This window comes from Colletotrichum higginsianum, chromosome 3, assembly GCF_001672515.1.
Source record: "Colletotrichum higginsianum IMI 349063 chromosome 3, whole genome shotgun sequence".
NCBI lineage: Eukaryota > Fungi > Ascomycota > Sordariomycetes > Glomerellales > Glomerellaceae > Colletotrichum > Colletotrichum higginsianum.
In genome coordinates this window covers 3,394,962-3,415,468 of record NC_030956.1, presented here as the reverse complement: position 1 = coordinate 3,415,468, position 20,507 = coordinate 3,394,962, and the positions used below count along the sequence as shown (strand labels likewise).

The 20,507-nt window shown below is 54.6% G+C and overlaps 7 protein-coding genes across 7 annotated transcripts; 3 read left to right on the top strand and 4 right to left on the bottom strand.

Moving 5' to 3' along the window:
* Nucleotides 1-391: 391 nt before the first annotated feature.
* Nucleotides 392-5,170, top strand: CH63R_04554 (Spc97/Spc98 family protein; the record flags this gene model as incomplete). The annotated part of the gene is made up of 6 exons (XM_018299529.1): nt 392-512; nt 572-3,305; nt 3,638-3,738; nt 3,802-3,908; nt 3,971-4,985; nt 5,043-5,170. The coding sequence occupies 6 exons, from the start codon at nt 392-394 to the stop codon at nt 5,168-5,170; spliced, it is 4,206 nt and encodes a 1,401-aa protein (XP_018160775.1).
* A 508-nt stretch (nt 5,171-5,678) lies between these two features.
* Nucleotides 5,679-6,032, bottom strand: CH63R_04553 (uncharacterized protein; the record flags this gene model as incomplete). The annotated part of the gene is made up of 1 exon (XM_018299528.1): nt 5,679-6,032. One exon carries the CDS (start codon nt 6,030-6,032, stop codon nt 5,679-5,681), a length of 354 nt encoding a protein of 117 aa, XP_018160774.1.
* A 5,079-nt stretch (nt 6,033-11,111) lies between these two features.
* Nucleotides 11,112-12,938, top strand: CH63R_04552 (Cytochrome P450; the record flags this gene model as incomplete). Its single annotated transcript, XM_018299527.1, has 5 exons — nt 11,112-11,274; nt 11,332-11,482; nt 11,536-12,500; nt 12,556-12,839; nt 12,900-12,938. 5 exons carry the CDS (start codon nt 11,112-11,114, stop codon nt 12,936-12,938), a joined length of 1,602 nt encoding a protein of 533 aa, XP_018160773.1.
* Nucleotides 12,939-13,818: 880 nt separating this feature from the next.
* CH63R_04551 (Rhodanese-like domain-containing protein) lies at nt 13,819-14,597 on the top strand (the record flags this gene model as incomplete). Its single annotated transcript, XM_018299526.1, has 2 exons — nt 13,819-14,152; nt 14,287-14,597. 2 exons carry the CDS (start codon nt 13,819-13,821, stop codon nt 14,595-14,597), a joined length of 645 nt encoding a protein of 214 aa, XP_018160772.1.
* A 321-nt stretch (nt 14,598-14,918) lies between these two features.
* CH63R_04550 (Protein YIP) lies at nt 14,919-15,948 on the bottom strand (the record flags this gene model as incomplete). The annotated part of the gene is made up of 3 exons (XM_018299525.1): nt 14,919-15,361; nt 15,430-15,820; nt 15,898-15,948. The coding sequence occupies 3 exons, from the start codon at nt 15,946-15,948 to the stop codon at nt 14,919-14,921; spliced, it is 885 nt and encodes a 294-aa protein (XP_018160771.1).
* An 859-nt stretch (nt 15,949-16,807) lies between these two features.
* CH63R_04549 (Ubiquitin fusion protein) lies at nt 16,808-17,455 on the bottom strand (the record flags this gene model as incomplete). The annotated part of the gene is made up of 3 exons (XM_018299524.1): nt 16,808-16,894; nt 16,967-17,077; nt 17,189-17,455. The coding sequence occupies 3 exons, from the start codon at nt 17,453-17,455 to the stop codon at nt 16,808-16,810; spliced, it is 465 nt and encodes a 154-aa protein (XP_018160770.1).
* A 752-nt stretch (nt 17,456-18,207) lies between these two features.
* On the bottom strand, nt 18,208-20,065 carry CH63R_04548 (Forms a complex with the other RRN protein RRN6 and RRN11; the record flags this gene model as incomplete). Its single annotated transcript, XM_018299523.1, has 5 exons — nt 18,208-18,626; nt 18,688-19,056; nt 19,110-19,323; nt 19,372-19,884; nt 19,943-20,065. The coding sequence occupies 5 exons, from the start codon at nt 20,063-20,065 to the stop codon at nt 18,208-18,210; spliced, it is 1,638 nt and encodes a 545-aa protein (XP_018160769.1).
* Nucleotides 20,066-20,507: the final 442 nt, after the last annotated feature.

The window sequence follows — 20,507 nt, the reverse complement described above, 5'->3', positions numbered from 1 at the left end:
CCAGTGGGGTGTGCAAATATGTTTGAAAGGCGAAGCAATTCGGTCCAATCTTGGAGCTCCAGCAGATCAGAGCTTGGTTCGTTGCTTCTAAGTTCTGGCGCAGGGTACCTCTTAGGCTCTTCAGCCATCAGGGGCCGAACCTGCGGGGGTAAGCCACTAATGGTCGGGTGTGTGCAGGGTTCTTGGCGGGGATTGCCTGATAATGCAAGTGTGACGCTGACGCGCCTGTCGCGTCGGGGCCTTGCCTTGCAACGAGCCGCTAAGTCCTGGAAAGGCGACAAACGCTACACGACATCAGGATCTTGCTCAATGGGATGTCAGTGATTGCAACGTGCGCTTTGCATTCACCGTCATCAATGGTTCTCTATAAATTAGCTGTATTGGTGCAATCATGTCCAAAGGAGATGAATTGGTCAATGCCTTCGCGATTCCCAACTTCTTGCAGCGGTCCGAATGGCTGGAGGACCAGCTGCCCCAAGCCGATGCTGGCTTCTTTGCGCTCAATTTAATAGGTCTGTATGTATTCTCGAGACTGATACCTGTCTTCCTTGCTAATGGTGTATGCGAATAGAACAAGAATCGTCGTTTTTTACCAATGTATCTGACCCGAAACCCAGCGAGCTCTTCACGCTTCCCGTGATAGACCCTGTGCCTGAGCAGGAGGAGACAACCGCCGCAAATACCCCGAAAACAACTTGTAAAGAACCTCTGGACGACGAGGAAAGCGATGAGGACTACTATTGGCCGATAGTCGACAAACCTGTAAGAAGCAAACCAGAATACAAGACGTGGGAAAACTTCGAGTCACGCAGCGCTTGTTCGGCGAAGCCCCTGTTCATAACAGAAGCTGGCCCAGGTGCATTTGATGCCTTGGCAGCGCTTGAGGAAGATCCTTTACGTCTTGGAAGCGCTGGTTTTACCGTGGTAGATGCGGGTTTATACTGCAGTGCACTGATGGCCCTGGCTCTTGGCCGAGAATCGGTCTTCTTTTCCTGGCAAGACGAAACCGAGTCCCTCAAGCCGACTTTGCCGCAGATCAGAATTCCTGCTTACTCTGGCAAGGCTATCCAGGAGGTTCAGCGTTCCTGCTTAAAGTGTGGAAACACATACCGCCGACTGCGCAAGTTTGTCGACACTACGTATTTGAAGAATCCGACGCCTTGCCGCGTTGCTCTGGCGAGTGCTGTGGACAAGGCCCTCTTGGTCGTTCAGAGCAGCATTGCCCTGAATCATCAACACCCGCGGTCGATTCTCCAGGTCCAATCTCTCGTCACCCACATATACACCATTCTCCGCCAGTTCGAGTCTCTGGTGTCAAACATACGACGAGGTCATCTGGACGAAGATGTGTTCGTCATCGTGTTTCAGCAAGCTCAGTCTGCCGAGTACGCCGAAACTCATCTCAGAGATATGATGCGGGAAGTTCTTCGGCGGGTGTCGAACCCTTGGATTGAACTGGTCGAAGAGTGGATTGGCACCCGACGCGAAGTTGGCGTGCCTCTGGGCAAGCACGAGGTGGGCAGGCGGAAAGGCTTCATCAAAGTTGAGTCCGAGACCTACATCGACGACTTCGGCGACGAGGTAGACGAAGTCGACTACCGCTTGGATAAACAGCGGATACCCAGCTTCATGCCGGAAGACATAGTGAAATCTCTCTTCGAGGTTGGACGAAACCTTCGTTTCATCAGGTCGACACACCCAAGACATCCCTTGGCGCAAGCCAATGTTGTCTCGTCCAGCAGGCCTCCTACGCTAGAGTGGCTATTCGACTGGGACTCCATCGTACACTTGGAAAACAGGGTTCATTCGTATGAACGAGCCCTGCGAGAAGTCGTCAAAACCTATTTCACAGAAGAATCGGCAGAATCCAAGGAGGTATCAGCTTGGCCGATGAGTGATTCGCCAGTATACCAATTACAACTATTCGGTCTGGATGAGAACGAGTTGCAAAGCAAATTGGTGGCATCCATCCACGACTTTGCACAGCCGATCGCCGACTCCACATCAGAAGACCAGCTGGGAATCATCATCAGGGGTCGCCTATCCGATGTTACAACCGAAGCCGCGAACGCTGGCACCGAGTTCACACCGCACTGGTCACTCCTTCCAGTCCTCTCATTCGGGTCGATCATATCTGCACAATCCCGAGTTGTCGGCCGGGAAAGCCTAAGGCTGCTCTTCACGTCCCACAATCTGCGCGAACATTTGAAGCTGCAGAAAGAGTTCCACTTGCTAGGCAATGGCTTCTTTTGCAGTCGCCTATCCCATGCGCTGTTTGACCCCGATCTCGAGACAGCGGAGAGGCAGGCCGGTGTTGCTCGCCAAGGCGGAGTCATGGGGCTGCGGTTGAGCGGCAGAGACACTTGGCCACCAGCCAGTTCGGAACTGCGCCTAGCACTGATGGGAGTTTTGACGGAGAGCTATGAAGGACCTATTCAAGAAAGTCTCAAACCCCGAGACGGCGAAAAGAATGAGCTTCCGGGCGATCTGAGTTTTGGCGTTCGAAGTTTGTCTAGCGAAGAGGTCGACAAGTGTATGGACCAAGACGGACTAGAAGCGCTTGACTTTCTTCGGCTGTCGTACAAGCCCCCGGTCGCACTTGGAGCCATCATCACGCCTATTGTGTTGGTGCAATATGACCGGATTTTCCGGCTGCTGCTCCGAGCGCTCCGGATGCAATACACCGTCAACTGCCTCTTCCGCGATGTCACGGCTAGGGAGTCTGGTTGGCACGATGTCGAAGACATATCGGTCCGATTCTGCTTTGAAGCTCGTCATTTTGTCTCCAGCATGAACTCCTACATCTTTGACACCGGTATTGAGATGCCGTGGCAATCATTTGAGAGTCTGCTGGACAGGCTTGAATCTGGTCTTGGAAGCGAGGACCAAGAGACGTCATCTGGGTCGGTCCTCAGCCCCGACCGTCTGCGAGAACATCATTCCCAAACACTTGATCGGATCATGCTAGCACTGCTTCTGCGGAAACGACAACAGCCTGTACTCAAGCTGCTTGACGAGATCTTCCGAGTAATATTGAGCTTTGCCAAATACTCCAGACTCCGCGCCGATGGGCGAAGGGCTCGCAGCAAGGATGATTCAACAGCGAGAGGCCTCTACAAAACCTTTAGGCGGAATGTTGAGGTGTTCTTGACGGTTTGCAAAGGGCTGAGTGAGAAGGAAGACTATGGACCGAGGAAAGATGCGGTGAGCCTGACAGAAGGCTCTGGGAGGGTTGACTCGCTGGACGACAACCCCATTGCCCAGCTCATCCTGAAGCTTGACATGTCTGGCTACTACTCAAAAGTGTGAGGTTTCACGCAAACAGGCGGATCAGTTGGTAGATTGAAAGATACCCCCTGGGCGTTGAAATAATGATGAAATGCTAGTGTGTGTTATAATTGACATTAAACGCTGCCAGTAGACAATCTCGAGTTCGGATGACAGAACCTCAAGGTAGACGGCGCCATTCTGTGACACGCACAAAAAACAACAGGGTGTAGGTACCCCGCCGTTATTTACACCCCGGCCCGGCTCCCTAGAATTGCCCCGCATCGCGTGTTCCACCGCCGCCGCCCGCGTTTGTTGATTTACTTCCCTCCAAAACAAACGGAAACTCCTCCTGCGACCTATCTACCAGCAACGAATACGACATGTCTCGACCAGGCCCCTCGGCACGCAATTTGACTCTCACTGAAGAGTTGGAGAAGCTGGAGCAGTCCATTACTCTGACCTTGCAAGGTACAAAGATGTCATGTGAGCGTTGGTCAGTGTGATGAATGCCAGTCCTGACCTATGCGACAGAGATCGATTCGAACTTTAGCAAGGCACACCGCATCGTCACCACCAGCATCTTACCCATCGTTGAGCAATATGGCGAGCACTCGAGAAACGTCTGGGATGCTTCAAAGGTGCGCCAACAACCTAACGATGATTCGACTGCGATGGGCTAACACAAAGCGAACTCCCCCAGTTCTGGAAGCAATTCTTCGAGGCCTCAGCCAACGTCTCGCTCTCCGGATACGAAGAACTAGCCAACGACGACGACTACGAAGACGAGACGGGGGCGACGGAAGAGTCGACAGCCCAAGATGAGACCAGCGTCGACTACACGCGCACCCCCCAACGACACCAAAGCGCCGAAGACCTAACTCAGGCATCTGTCGCCGATTCGACGCTCCGCGCCGAAGAGTCGGTCCTCGGCGACAATGATCTGACAGGAAGCACCCCACGGCCGCCCAAGACCAAAACGATCAAGCCTCAGTTTTCGAGCCTCGAGTCTCCTTACGAGGCGCTCAAGCGTGAGCTCAGGGGCGAGCCGCCCGCGCCGCACGAGGAAGACGAAGAGGACGAGGACCTCGGCATCGAGGAGGATTCGACGGTGCTCTTCGCGCAACACACGGCGCGGCTGCCGGACATGTCCATGACGCCTCGGTCGTCATTTGCGCCACTGTCACGGCAGGAACAGCAGCACCATAAGGACCCGCTGATGCACCGCATGCTCGACAAAACCTTCCGGATCCAAGCCACGCCGCACAAGGGACCCTCCTACCGCGTGTCACCTCTTAAGCGCGATGGTAAGGGCAAGGAGACAGAGAGAGAGGCCATGCCTGCGTGGCGGCAAGGCTCGCCTATGTCCTCGCCCGTGATGGAGATGCCCAAGCTGCGCAGCGAGGCTTTTTTGTCGCCTGCCAAGAGCAACGCTCGCCAGCGTCTCGCCGCGGCGACTGCGTCCGCGGGTCCGCGTACGCCTGGCGTAAGCGTGCAGACACCCGGCGCCGCGAGAAAGACCAAGGACGTGTTTGCTACACGGGGCAAATACGACGATGACACGACAACAACGGACAATGGCGGCGCGTTTGCCAAGGATAAGTACGAAATCAACTGGGAGAGCGACAGCGACGAAGACAAGGCGCTGTATGGCGGCATGAGCCCGCCCAAGACGATCCAGTTTGCGCTACCTCCCTCCAAGCTGCTTCAGACACCTGGTAAGTGGGCGTCGCTCCGACCTTTTTCTGTGGTGGTTTTGCTGACGAGAAACACAGCTCGAGAGGCGAGTAAGCGTATCGTAGATGACATCCTGCTCACGGCGGGCGCCGGGCCAGAGAGTTCGGAGGAGTACAGCCCTACGATGGTCAAAATGAACAAGGACATACTCGATGACAGCTTTTGATCCGCTGTCTAACTGATAGATGTGATGGAAACTAACTGAGAAAAGGACGAAAGGGGGATACATCCTTTGCCTTTCCAACAAAAGATCATACTGGTGCCAGCAAGAATACTCATCAATCCGTAAGATTAGAAAGTAATCGCCTTACTATAGAGTCCTCGGTAGAAGGTCTCTTTCTTTCTCCTCGTTCTATGTCGGTCTGAAATACATAAATGCTCGTCGGCCCGGGTTCCCAGGCAACTCAGCCATACTCAAAGATGGTTAGGGTTTCCTGCCATAAACATGCCATCTTTGTATATCAGAGTAATTTGTTCCCGCGACGACCCATGATAATAGCAAAAGGAAGAAGGGGGAAACAAGAAAAACAAATGCAAAACGCCGAACCGGATAGCAACCGAAAACATTATCGAGGTGGGCCGGGGAGGGCGCCACCCCAGCCTCTCACACCCCAGACCCGTAAACCCGTCATCCAACTTCTATCGTATCATCGTGTCTTTCACCTCTCTCTCATCTACAAGTCATTTCGAATCGAAGAAGCCAAGGAGGCCGCGGATTGAGCCCTCGAGGCCTGTGCCTTGGCGTCTTCGGCGGCTCGTTGGCGAGCCACGAGGGATGAAGACTTTTTTGAGCGGGAGGTGGATGATGCGCCCGAATAGCTGGGAAGCTTCTCCTTGATCAGGGATATGGAGCTGCCGAAGGTTGAGACGGAAGCGGCGTCGGCGTCCTTTCTGTAGGGTGAGGGGTATGAGCCGTTGTCGGTCGTGCTGGTCGTGCTGGCACCCTGTTGGAGGGCAGAAAGGACGGCATAGCTGTGGCGGTTGTCGCCAGTGACGGAGCTGGAGAAGGTGGAGTGCATTCCCGACATGGCGTGCGATGAGGATGCGGTTACTTGGATGAGTGAGGTGTTTAATAGCGGATGAACAGGTGGAAAGGAAGACGTTTGCTCGAGGAGCTTATACGTAAGAAAGGGAGGGAGGGTGCGTCTTTGTGTGTAGTAGTGGGTTATTGCTTTGCCTTTGCTGATCCGAGTGATGATACTGATGAGGACCCGAAACGAAACCTGAGGATGGGATGATGAAGTCGCTACTTATACAAGCCTGACACTCGTGCTGAGTACCCATTCACCGCGGGACTTATACAGCTAACACGCACGTACATCCTCGACCCCCTCGACCTTGGATGCGGAAGCGCAGCGCGAGGTTGACTTGCAGGAACTCTACGTATCCATTCGTCACTCGACGAATCTACAACAACCTGTCGTCGTCTCGCATGTTATCGCCTGTGGAAACCAGAGCAAACCACGCACGCGGTTCGGTGTCCCACGGCATGCCGGCCGGTGTGGGTCAGAAGGTGAGGGAGGGTGGTGGACGGGTAAGCCCATCAACACCCGTCCCATTCGGGGTGCCGTCGCGGCAGTGCGGACATATGCAAGGATCGTAACTATACATCCCGAGAGAAGTCGTAAACGGTGTGTCAACAAAACGTGAGTCACTACGCACGGCTTACGCCTCCTGCATGTATGTAGGGGGTGGGTGTCATTCGACACAGGCACACGCAAGTCTCCGAAGTGGACGTGTTGTTCGCGGTGTGTAGCCAGGCATGGAATAGTGGACCGTGTAAGATGCGCCGGCAGATGTTGAGTGTGTACGGATATTGCATGATGTGTCATTCCCCAATGCAGATCCGAGGACAAGGTGAGGCCTAGCCGCCTATGAGGAGGATTGGTTGTGAAGTGTATGCCTGATGAAGAGCCTTGTCATAGCTGCCTATCTTGGCCGAGAAAGCTGCCTGCGCAGCTGATGGAGGCCTTTCCTTAGCTCGCCCGTCCCTATGGGAGTTGGCCTCGCCGCCTAGGGGTATAGTAATTACGTATCGTCAGGCTGCAGCGGCACAATAGGTGCACTTGCGAAAGCTTGCCGTTGTCCACCGCCCGTGACATTACCCATGTAGTGTACACAAGCGGGGCTACGATGTGATGCATTTGATGTGAAGGCAGCACAGTCGGGTTACCGTAGAAAGCTAGCCTGGAGCCCCGGGCCCGCGGCAGGCGTGAGATGAGAGGTGAGCCGTGGGTGAGATTCACTGCAAAAATCCATTCTTTGCTTGTATACAACCTCCTCGCTCTTACTGGTTTGGGGCGTTCATACTACTGCGCTCTCGCTTATCCCTGGATTGAGTCATTCGGCCTGTCTGTCGCTCCGGAAACCTACTTTCTGCATGGGAATTGCTTGAAACGACAATCCCGCCCGAAAAGGAATGCCGTCATCCTCACAACACTGATACCGCGTTGAACCGTGTTCCGGCCGAGCCCGTTCCCATATGGTGGTTCCCCAGTTCTTGGGGCGTGACCACCTTGTTCCCCGTTCGAATCCGTTCGCAGCCCGCGACTGGGAGATCAAGTGACAGGCAGCCGAGAACCCGCCGGGTGTTTATTGTCTGAGTTCCGGACTAAAACGGCGACCCTTCGGCGCGGGGCCCGACAAGTCTTGTCCTGTTGGTAAAACAAGCTTAATTTTCTAGGCCCCATCGCGTCGTGGGCGACTACGCAATCCTTGTTCTCCACATCACAGCCAGCCGTCAATAGACCTTAGCGGGCCGCGTGGCCGGCTGTTGCGGCAGAAACATCACACGCAACGACGCGCAATTCGCCATCCGATGTTTTCTTTCATTGAAGACTTCCACTTCTGTCCCGTGGTTTGTCCCTCGTCGAGTCTTCAAAGGCTGCGGATCCTAAAGCATTACATCCCCGTGTGGCTTCTTGTTGCCATGCAATTTCGTCGAATATGCTTCGTAACTTGGCCTGCATGCTGTGTAATCTTTGTCTGGTCCGAAATGGGTAGTTCCCAAGTAAAGAGGATTTGTACTTGTCACGGTTCAGGACGTCACCGGCTATTGTCACTTGAATTTTCTCGACGTCGTTGTCCGCGCATCATATGGATGGGCCGTGTTCGGGTCTGGGGTGTATCCAGAAGAGCACCGGTGCGGTGCAAAGACACTCAGTTCCAACGTCCACTATCCGTTACGGGGTCTAAGAGACGAACATCTGCGACCGTAGTAGGCTGATGCTTCTACATCACGGAGATTCGGCGCCAATTTCACAACATGATGGGGTGTCGACGGCACGGCTTTCTGGCCAACTCGGAGGATTGTCCGCCATAAACGGCACAGGGCGCAAGGCAAGCGGGACGTCCCCGGCGTCGTGTGCGTACAAAGACATGAAGTCCTGTAGTTCGTGAAGCTGATGCGGTCTGCAAAAGTGATGCAGGATCGACAGCCGGGCTGGGCGGCAGATTTCAGCGAGGCACGATCAAGTCGCTCAGCGTCGCGGCACTCCCCAGCCGGAAGACTATCGCTGGTGCGTGGTCCGACGATCGTACGGGGGGTAACGGCCGGACGATGAGACCTGCCTTCCCTCGACAGCACTGGGATGGACGAACGGGACGATGAAGGCTGGCCGCCCGGCGTCGCAGCACTCATTCGGCACATTGTACACTACGTCTTCGGTTGTTGGCGCGCGCGCGCGGAGATGGTCTGTGTCCATTCAACGACAGGCACCTCCACAAGACAAACCTTAATTAGAGCCTCACAGGTGGAGTGAGATGACATTCTAAAGTGCAGTCTGGAACGAAATTAGATCCTTGGGACAAGTCGCAAAGGCGGTGGAAGCCAACAAAGCTTTACCCCGCCGTCGTGGCCGGAGTGCTGCACTACCTACAGAGTACTTGGTCTACTCCGTACGTTGAAGAGGCGTGGAGGAGGTTAGCGTATCGCATATGTATTGCCTTGGACACGGTACCTCGTGGTCCGTGGAAGCTAGTGCCTAGAAGGAGGGGTTAACGAGCCTAACCTCTCGTGTTCGTTTAAGGCATCAATTAATCACGGCACAACGGAACAGCTAGAAGATCGCATGGTGCGATTGGCCTGGTTGTCAGATCACTTTCAGGGGTAATTGCTGTTTTTGGTGCATTGACCAATGAGAAAGCTGCTGTGGCTTGCGAGACAGAGTACCTGTACAGACAGGCGGGGTTGCATTTGCACAACTCAGTTACTCTGGCAGATCAAATTACGTCGATTGTTTGAGCGGAACCGATAGACGAACAACGGGGACAGAGTACACGCATTGTTGGTTGTTCGGACATGGCTTTATGAAGCAGAAGTTTGCCATACAGGAAGGCTGTCTAATCGAGGAACCATGATACGTTATAGACGATACAACTGGACAAGCGACAATCTAGCTAGCTTGCCCGGCTGTGGGTGTCAGTGATGGGATAAGGAACACAGGGTTAGCGTGACGGTTGACAATCGAAGCCAAGTCAATCGGACCTAGAGTAGAAGCTAGCTCGCATGCCTAGCAGCCCGCCTTGCTCGCACCATCTCACCAATGTTCAGATTTTCGTTCAACGAGGCGGTCATGGCGGTGTCATCCAGTCGGAAGCCATGCGAATACGTGGAAAGGAAGGGGGGGGAAGACCGATCCAAGGAATTGCTAGAGACATGGTGGGTGTAATCTCGCATAGCTGCGAGGTATATACTCGTGTGCACGCCAGATTCAGGGTCGCCCCACGCCGAAGGTATCTGTACTCTGCGGATACGCTCCTCTGTCTGCTGCGTTGCGCCATTCGGACTCTCGCCCTAATGGCGGCGGCCGAGAGATGATGCGCGTCGAATAGGGATTGACAGATAGTCATACAATCAAGGCAGGTTCGGCAGACAACGGCGTGTCATCCGCCGAAAGAATGATGTGTCTTGTGATGAACGCCAGCTGCACATGGGCAAATGCAAATGAAATGGAATGCGGATGGCGGCCCCCTTCTCTACCTTGACGCAGAGACTAGTCGGGCCCAACAAAATTGATGATGCAGACACTTCTAGCTCGCCTGCACGAGGCGGCAAGTAGATTCTGCTCAGGACAAGACAGCCTGAGAAAAGGCCATGTCGACATTGGCTGCTGGGCCCTGCGGACAGGACCAGCTATCCGAGCACATGACATTAAGTCACCTAGTGGAATTGCTGTAAGTATCTGTCTCTAATTAATGTAGTATCGAGGTTTCGAGGGCTGCAATAGTACTCCTCCAAAATCACATAATTCGTACGGTTGAACGTTTCCTATTGTACTACCAAAGAGGCCAAATTCGGTGCTAAGGGTAGGGTCTGGGGAAGGGTAAGTTTCTCGATATCTCAGAGCTTGAGATTAAGGTCTCCAGAATGACACAGGCGGGATGCGCAGAGACGGCAACCGTCCGATGATGGCCCCTAGGTAGGCCGGGGCATGTGTGTGCATGGATGGCATGAATCCCACGAGGTGGTATCGGATCAGCTTGGGCCAGAGATTGGGCCAGGAAAACCCTTCAGAAACCCACCTCGGCCTAAATAGACGAGTTCGCAACCCACAGTGCTGTACATTTCTGGTGGTGATCTGGCGTCTGGAAACCGTCTTGGCCGTCGTCTGTTAAAATACCAGCCATGTCAAGGCGCTCGCGCACGCCAAAAGAAGACATGAGGTGGCAGGGAAGAGGAGCGAAGGTACAGGTACAAACTGAAAACCTTTTCTGGGGAGACAGAGACCGCTGGGGCACGCCGCTGTGTTCGCGGCTCTCACCATTCGCCTATTACTGTAGGTACTAAGGTACGGGTATCCACTCACTCCAACCCCAGTGCTGTCCATGTTTGCCCGTCGTCGGTGATCGACTCCCTTCTCTTCATCTCTCGAACACCCCCTTCCCTCTGACATCTCTCTCCCCAGTGCTCCTTCTTACACTTCGCCGAGAGAGTTGTCTTTTCTCAGGATTCAGAACGAGCGCGAACCAGTTCTGTTTTGCGCCGCGCCCGAATCGCCAACGACCCCTTCGCGCTCAGGTGTCCTTTCTTCGTTTTCCTGTTTTTTCCTATCGCTGGCTGGCCGAACCGCGTCCTCCGGGCCCAACTTCCCAGGCCGCCGACCACGATGGATTCCAACACGACCACCTTTACCTCGGTGTTGGCCAACGCCAAGCTGGGCAACGTCAACATCCCCCCTCAGATCGACTATGTCATCGAGACGGTCGCCAACGCCAGCGTCTGGACGATTCTCTTCACCCTGCTGGCGCTCGCTGTCGCATACGACCAGAGTAAGTGATGCGCCTGGGCCCATTCTCGACGATAGAGCATTGCCTGACAATCACTAGTCAGCTACATCACCTCCAAGGGTTCCATTGCCGGGCCTACCTTCAAGATGCCCTTCATTGGTCCCTTTTTGGAGTCCGTGAACCCCAAGTTCTCCGAGTACAAGGCCAAGTGGGCCAGCGGTCCTCTCAGCTGTGTCTCCGTTTTCCACAAGTGAGTGTAGAACTTGGCCCCTCTTCTGTTGGTGATATGCCTAACACCCGCAGGTTTGTTGTCATCGCCTCGACTCGTGACATGGCTCGCAAGGTCTTCAACTCGCCCGCCTACGTCAAACCTTGTGTTGTTGACGTCGCCCACAAGCTCCTCGGCCCAACCAACTGGGTTTTTCTCGACGGGAAGCCTCACGTCGATTTCCGCAAGGGCCTTAACGGTCTATTCACCCGCCAGGCCCTTGCCTCTTACCTGCCTGGTCAGGAGGCCGTGTACAAACAATTCTTCAAGGAGTTCCTCCAGATCACCAACGACGCGGGTGGAAAGCCCGTCCCCTACATGCCTGCTTTCCGCGATCTCATGACCGCCGTCTCGTGCCGCACTTTCGTCGGCCACTACATCTCGGACGAGGCCGTTCGCAAGATCTCTGCCGACTATTTCCTCATCACCGAGGCCCTCGAGCTCGTCAACTTCCCCGTCATCCTCCCCTTCACCAAGCCCTGGTACGGAAAGAAGGCCTCCGACATGGTTATCGGCGAATTTGCCAAGTGCTCTGCCAAGAGTAAGGTTCGCATGGCTGCTGGAGGTGACGTGACCTGTATCATGGACGCCTGGGTCAAGTCCATTCTCGAATCCAAGAAATGGCGCGAGGCCGAGGCCAGCGGCTCGACCGAGGGTCTTCAGAAGCCTCACCCTCTCCTCCGCGAGTTTTCCGATTACGAAATCGCCCAGACCGTCTTCACCTTCCTCTTCGCCTCGCAGGATGCCACCAGCAGTGCCGCCACTTGGCTTTTCCAGACCATGGCTCAGCGCCCTGACGTTCTCGACCGTGTCCGCGAGGAGAACATCAAGGTCCGCAACGGAGACCGCCACGCCGAACTGAATATGGACCAGCTCGAGTCCCTGACTTACACCCGTGCCGTCGTCCGCGAGCTGCTTCGCTACCGCCCTCCAGTCATCATGGTGCCCTACGTCGTTAAGAAGCCCTTCCCCATTACCCCTGACTACACTGTTCCCAAGGGTAAGCCGTGTTCGTTCGTGTGGTGCCGTCTGAATAGTCGTTAATGTGATTACAGGTGCCATGGTTATCCCCACTGTCTACCCTTCCCTCCGTGATCCCGAGATCTACGACCGACCTGACGAATTCGACCCCGAGCGTTACTACACAGGCGATGCCGAGGAGAAGGGCGCCAAGAACTTCCTCGTTTTCGGAACTGGCCCGCACTATTGTATCGGACAGACGTACGCTCAGCTGAACCTAGCCCTGATGATTGGCAAAGCCTCCGTCCTGCTGGACTGGGTCCACCATCCCACGCCGAAGTCCGAGGAGATCAAGGTGTTCGCGACCATTTTCCCCATGGTATGTTTCTCTGCGTCGTCCCCTAAAGAAATGGTGGTGTCAAATACTGACCAAACGAAGGACGACTGCCCTCTTACGTTCAAGGAGCGCGAGGCATAAGTTTTTCATGGATCTTCTCTCGGACTATGTGCTGGGAGTGGCTCTGCCCGATAAGTAAGCAAGCCGAGCCTGTTCTGTCGATGCCGCAGGATCGCTGCAAAAGCGTTCCAGGTTGATATCAGACGCCGGCCGTATGGGGGGCTCGACGCAGTGTATGACTCACAGAACGCGAGTCGAGATTGGTCGAAGCCAAGACTTAGACTAAAACTTGTAATAAACATTTATGTACATAATAAATATAGGGACGTGGTCCTCGAAAGACGGGCAGCGGCCTGCACTGCAATTCGGGTTGTTCTCGGGGCCGCGAACCCCGGGATGGAGATATAGGATAGACGGCCGATTTCAACGATGCTGAGTGATGATAGAACCAGTCGAGTGTCAAATAGTAAAACAGTTCAAAAATCTTTGGGTGAAGCTGCGGTTGGCAAAGAGGATTTGCCTCGCAGGAGATCGCGTGATAACCGGCACTGCTGAGTTGAGGGGCCTGATGGCCCTTAGTGTCGCTAGTAGTGCTCTGGTCAAATGGTTCTGTGAAATGCCGGTGGAATGCCGTGCTGCTATTTGAATAATTTAAATAAGGATGACGGAGTAGTGATTCAGTCGAACCACTTCCTGGATGAAGCCCAGGCGGCTTCAGTCCTGAACGTAATCCTAGACGGGCGCCGGGATCGAATTCACGTTCCCCAGCGGCCCGGACCCCGCCGTCCAAGCCCACTGGAGCTCACCGTCCGGGACAACCTACAAGCACCAAGCTCCGTGCGGTCCGGCACCTTGAAAAACGTCATCCACCAGTGTTCGAAACCACCAACCTGTCTTTCGCGTGAGGCACCGGAGATACCAGAGCCACAAGAAACCATCCAGAGAGACCGAAAAGAAACAAATGGCTTCGGGAGGGCGATTCTGTACGAACGCGCTTCGCGCGGGTAGTAGTCGCGTCGCCGCGCCCGCGGCGGCAGCGGTCTCGAGACGATGCTTCGCTGCTGCTACGTCGGCGGCCCCGATTTCATTCAGACTCGGGACCTCTGCGATCCGAGCGACTACGACAACGAGGAAGGCTGCTCCATATCGATGGAGGGCCGCGACCGCTGCGGCGCCGAGGTGCTTCTCGTCGGCGTCGGACGACTACCACGAGATGGCGGCGAATGGGAGCAAGCTCTGGAACTACGAGCAGATGGCCGAGTTGGCGAAGAACCCCAAGGGCGTCATTATCATCGGTATGCATTTCTCTCCTGGCCTACAGGCCAGACGGCGACGTCTACACCTACAGCCGTGCCCCCCTTCTCATTCCCTTTGGAACCCTCCCTTCTCGAGCATCCCCACACTAACGCCCGTCTGCCCCTTGACGCAGACTCCCGCGAACCAGGCGAGCTTGAGCAGACGGGCCGCATCCCCTCGGCCGTGAACATCCCCGTTGCGACGGCGCCTGAGAGCTTCCACATTTCCGAGGACGACTTTGAGGACCGGTACGGATTCCCACGGCCCGCCAAGGATACGGAACTCGTCTTCTACTGCAAGGCCGGCGTGCGGAGCCGCGCGGCGGCGACGTTGGCCAAGGAGGCAGGATGGACCAGGGTCGGCGAGTACCCCGGAAGCTTCCTGGATTGGCAGAAGCACGGCGGCGAGGTCGAGACAGGTGGCAGGGGGCCCGGACAAGAGTGAGGCTGGCCATCTCTTCATGCTAGGGACTACGAGGAGGGCGGTCGAAAGAGGAGGGGGCTTAAAGCAGGTGTGCGGGATTCCAGGTGGCTGCATGGTAAGGAAAAGCACAAGATAGACAGGGTGCGCATTCAATCATGACATTCGTTGTACAGTATTGGTACATGGAAATATTTTTCCGCTCTGGCGGATAACACAATAGTTGCGATTGCAAAGTCCAAACCCGACGATCCCCTTCCTTCCTTAGCAACTCCAGCGGCTTTACAGAGTGGTTCTTGTCCTTTTCCGTCCTTTCTTATCTTCAGTTTGCGTATGACAAACGGATCAGAAGAATGCGGGCTTAGGAGGCTGGCCGTCGGCCGGGGGGGCCGCGGCGGGCGGTTGCGCCGCCGTCGGGTCCTTGCTCGCAACGGGACTGTTGTGGGCGAAGAACAGGATCTTGATGGCGAGCGACAGGCCGAGGTGGAGGGCGACAACGACGACGAGCAAGATCTTGCTTGTCTGGTGGTCGGTGGCGCTGAGCACAGGGTAGAGGTTGCGCAGGAGGAATGCGATGGAGAGACCGCAGCCGATGGCGACAAAGACCCAGTTGAGGATGTTGATGGGTGACCAGCTAATAAGGGCGACAGGGATCCAGATGAGGTTGGCGTAGCCGTAGAGCGCCCACTGTTCGAGGAGGTTGGCCGAGTCAGAGCCGAAGTAGCGCAGGGCGAGATAGAGCGCGACGGGGACGAAGAGGGTGTAGCCGTAGATGAGGCCGGCAGCGCCTATGAAGCAGAAGCGTTAGTCTGAGTTGCTATCCCGACAAGCGAGCACTTCTCGTGACGAAACCCACCACTCAAGAGCTTGAAGTCGTAGGCAAACGGCCCGGTGCCGGTGCTTGCGAGATATTGGCTGATGGTGCCGCCGAGGAAGAGGATCAGGACAACGGTCGTAGCGATCCAGAAGGGTCCATAAAGGTCCGGGTTGCCCTCGAGAACGTCAAGGAAATTGGCACGTGGATACAGCGCAGCCCAGCAGCGCGAGAGGACAGCCGAGGTGTCGACGTCAAAATACTGGGCGTAGAAGTTGATGCTCCAGAGGAAGCGCTTTGAGGATCCGGGCGAGGCCGTCGCAGGCGGAGGCAGACCGGACGCCGGTGCTTTGCGGGCCCCTGGCGTTGAGTCCTGGAAGTTGGAGCTGTGAAACTCTAGGTCGTCTTGGAGGTCGGTGTGACCGAGATCGCCCTGCAAAGGGTATTCAGTCAAACGATCCGTCGTTGGGTCAGAGTAAGATATATGTCATATGGCAAGGGAGCTTCTACCTCGTCGTCGACGTCCACGACAGCGTCGTATCCTGAGCCGGATCGCGACATGGTTGTGGAATGTAGATTAGGTTTGAAATTCTGCAGGTCAAAGAACGATCCGTCTCTGGGTGTTCGTTGACGTTCGGCTGCTTCCACTCGGTTCGTTGTCGATGTAGGTGCACCGTAGAATCAGCTTTGTCCAGATGGCCGTTACGTGTACCTGAAGCTTGGACAGGTGTCGTAATCCCATATATGCAACTTGGCCCTGTAGCTCCCTGATACTAGGCGCCCCACCAAGGGATGGATGCTCATCCCCCCTGCAGCAGCAGCAATGGTTAGTGTTGCACTAATGCGGATAATTGGTGAATCTACCTACCTGCTCTATGCAACATGCAAAAGAGGTAGGTGAGATCATCAGTCGCTTCGTGATCCGCAATATCTGATAAGATCACAAGCAATCAGGCAGGCTCACACGCAGCGACGACGTCAAATTTAGGTCTGAGGCTCTTTATTTCATTACGGTGTTGGTATTTCACTGTAGTCAACGAAGCATTGTATGGCAAGTCAGTCGCCATACCGCGCATCCATCATAGTACGTCTCTCATGCCCGTTAGCATCTCCAAAATGCTGCACTCAGGACGCCCAGGCGCGCTCTCTCGCCAAACAATTTTTTTTTGTTCTCTTCCAGCTTCTCGACATCGAAACCCAGTGATGCAGGACGTAAGCGGCAGTCCCGATATTTGTTCTTTTCCCTGGCTTCCTTTTTGTTGTTGTGACATTTGGGGTAGGAGGGCGACCAATTCAGTTTTTATTCGTAGAACTGCTTGCCGATGGAATGTAATGCTACCACAAAGCCCAGGAAAATTCGTATCCCTGCCATCCTCTCCAGAATGCCAGAACCCGTGACGCCGCAACCGTGATAAATCGTCTATTTGAGCTTCTTCTTGGGGCGGAGCTGGTTGGTGTGACCACACTTGCGCTTACGGCAGTTGGTCGCACGGGGAGGGAGGCGAGCCTAGAGATGTGTTAATTTTTCTCATCACGGATGCGCCCAGCAGTCGCCCATGAGTGGGAAAAGGCCACTTACGTAGCACTTGCGGCAGATCATCTTGTCGCAGTTGAACTTAGAGGCAAGAGCCTTGAGCGAGGGCTCGATGATACCACCACGGAGACGGAGAACCAGGTGGAGGGTGGACTCCTGTTTCGTTGGTTAGCTTCTGTTCCCGACCCCCGTCTGACGTCCGACGCAGTCTTTCATCCCTGTGCACTACTCCTTCCAAGCGTTTAAAACTCGCAATACTCCACTGACCTTCTGAATGTTGTAGTCGGAAAGGGTGCGGCCGTCCTCGAGCTGCTTGCCGGCAAAGATCAAGCGCTGCTGGTCGGGGGGGATACCCTCCTTGTCCTGGATCTTGGACTTGACATTGTCGATCGTGTCCGAGGACTCGACCTCAAGGGTAATGGTCTTACCCGTCAGGGTCTTCACGAAACTGTAGCCATCATCGTCAGCACCTCGGCGTCTTCGGGTGTATCGTCGTGTAGAAAGCCGGTGGGAAAGAATTGCTGTCGCGCGCATGGGCAGGGGATTGATTGACTCGGGGGGCGGCTCACATCTGCACTGCGAAAGGAGAATTGTTAGCATCACCGTCCAAAGATCATAAACAAATAGACGCGCCGCATGACGCCGTCAACATGGGGGGGCTAGCTCTCTCATCACTTACTTTTGCCGACGTCCGTGAACTGGCTGTTGTTACCGAAGAGTTCTGGTGATCGCGGCAAATAATCGGTGGGGCGATGCTTGAGAATGGTGTTCAAGCAGCGAAGGCCAGAAAGAAACGGCAAGCCCTAATTAGGGCACGCATGTTGTCGCGTATGGCCCGAGCGTCTGGACAGGTGCGAAAGCCGGCGTGCCGGGTTTGCGAAAGGCGGCTACCCTGTAGGAATGGCACTCCCCGCCTCCGACAGCTCCTGCCCCGCACCTGTCCCTTCACTCAGGGCCCTGTAGATTTCCGATCTTAAGGTCAGCCAGGTCGAGGTCATAGTGAGTAAACGAAGCGATGCTTTTGATGCGCATTCTGTCTCATGGTTTTAGTAGTGGTGGGTGTTTGATACTTCTAAAAAATTGTTTCTATCTTGGGTATCTTTGCCTTGCGACCGACGCATTGCTCACTCCTGCACTTCCACACTTGCTGTTTACCTACCTAAGCCAAAGCCAAAAGTACTAACATGCCCCCGAAGTACTGAAAATAGCCGGCTGTGATGAACCCCAACCTTCTCTTGACCTCTCGCTCTCGCTCTTACTCTCTTACAGAATCTTACGGAGTAATTTCATTCGGTAAATGTAGTTTGTTCAATCTCCGAGTCCAGATTCATGACCGATCGAGATCTCTCACGGCGTTCGTTTACCACACGGAGTTGCTCCTTTTGCCAGAACGTGATGTGCGCCTCGAGCATGTTGACTGCTCGTACTAACATGGGAACTGACAGCCCTGCAAGTTGAGCTGCAAGCTTGAAAAATTCTCTGCCTACTGGCGGCAAGTCTTCTTCCGATTTGTAAGAGTAGTATCTGCCCTTTCGTAGACTCCCCTCTGTCTGCCTCGGTTGTTCGGTTGGGTCATTGAACGATGCGGCTTGTGCTTGGATGGTGCGCAAACGTGCGACCGTCTCAGCTTCGAGGGTCTCGGATAACGCTTGCTTGGGAAGCTGCTCATCGACAGGAAAGTATCTCGTGAGCATCGTTTCCTCACCTGGGTGGGCGCCCATTAGTTCTTGAGCGTTCTACAAGGCCAGTATTTCACAGCTGCTTACCTTGCGTATCAGTGAGCAGGGATAAGTGTGCAAAATACTCATCGAGCTCACCCGGCTCCATGGATATTATATGTGATGCCGTAACATCTGTGTAGTCGATGGTCGTCCGAGACGATTCTGGACTTAAAGCTGGCGCCATGATTCTTCTCCACTCTTCCCAGTCGAGTCTTGGCATCATGAAGTTGTTCTCATTTCGAGCGGAACACGTGGAGTCTTCGAAAGGGAAACAGTGAATAGTTGCGAGAACGAGAATGGCAACGAGGAGAATCTCCGGCTGGTGTATGAGACGGACTCGGGTCTTTTCAAGCGGGAAGCGAAAGGCCAGGTCGGCAATCGGCGGTATTCTGCGTGCAATGGCGATTGTCTCAACTACAAGCCGTCAATCAGTCTGTGGGCGGTGCCAAGTTAGCTGAGGGCCTTACCAGGCAAGCCAAGTTCACGAGCATACTGCATCGTCATCAAGACGTCGTTAAGCGGGGGGAAGACCATGCTGTAATTGAGATGATACGACAGGGCAAGGTTCAAGACCGAGGCATGAAGTTCGCCCTGGTCGAACGTAGCCAGATGTGCTGACTTTAGTGGTGCGGTATACCACGGAGGTAATCTGTCACGCATTTCTCGAGGCAGCCGCCGATACTGTCAATCGTCAATAAAGTGTCAAAAACAACAGATGGTGCGACATACAGCTTGTGTGTAGGGGATGCTTCCTACCCTCGCCCACCTCGCAAGATCTCCGATCCGGGTTGGTATCCTGAGAAGAACACAACCAAGGAAGCAGAGACCCAGAGTATCCATCACACGCGGCGCCGGCCATCCGTTGTCACTTTCCGCTGCCCAGCTCTGTGCCCTCTTAGTCGGCATGTGAGGCTGTTCATCCTGCGCGAGGTCAAGCTGTGAGCTGAAGAGAGATGGCTCCCCCTCCGAGGCCGAATCATCGTGAGTAACGGTCGCAGCTCCGCAGATCCGAAGGTCCCAAAGGTCGCGAACAACCGTTTCCAGTTCGGGTTTGTGACCCTTTTCCGTGACCAGCCAGAGTACTTGTTGTCTCAGTATAAGCTGAAGGCACTCGAGATACAGATCCCGCGCCTGTTGGCCAGTGAGCACCTGTTTCACGTGCTCCTTGATCTGTTTCTCTTTGCGAGATACCCGGCCCTTCTGGCCGAAATCCTCGTCGCCAAGGTCGAATTCCACATAGCCCTGGGTCCCGTGTCAGAAACCTCTCACACCGAGGAGAGCATACTGCTGTCAGACAAACCTCAAGTTGATGGCCTTCCTTGGCACAGTACCTCAGACCGTTCTCGAGGTACCACTTTCGTGAGCCACAAAACTCGCAACGTTCCCCCCGGGGAAACTTGTGAAGCTCCCTTTCCGGTGCCATGATGAAGAAGCCAATGGTTTGAGCGCTGTTTAGTACAAGTTCAAGTTGGTTGGACAGAATCTTCACAGTGTTTGTGAAGTTTTGGACAGTGCGAAGGAAATGGTCCCTCCAGGTTCTAGTCAACTAACCAGGTAGGTAGGTAGGTAGGTAGGTAGGCAGGTAGGTCGGCGGGCAGGCAGAACCCGGCAATATTGTTCACGTAACACAAAAACCCGAAGACTACATTAGGTTACCTACCTAGGTAGATATGTAGTTGACAACTTTCAGGAAACGGAAGGCCGCGGCCATGATTGTAAAATAGATTGGCTGGTTCATCACTACGACGCATTCAGCACACCCGCCATGCTATTCAATCAACATTTGCTTCTGCACAACTTGGTGCCTAAATCTAGCTGTCTACTAACCAACCAACTCCCTGGAGCCGTTCACCCACTCGATTTCC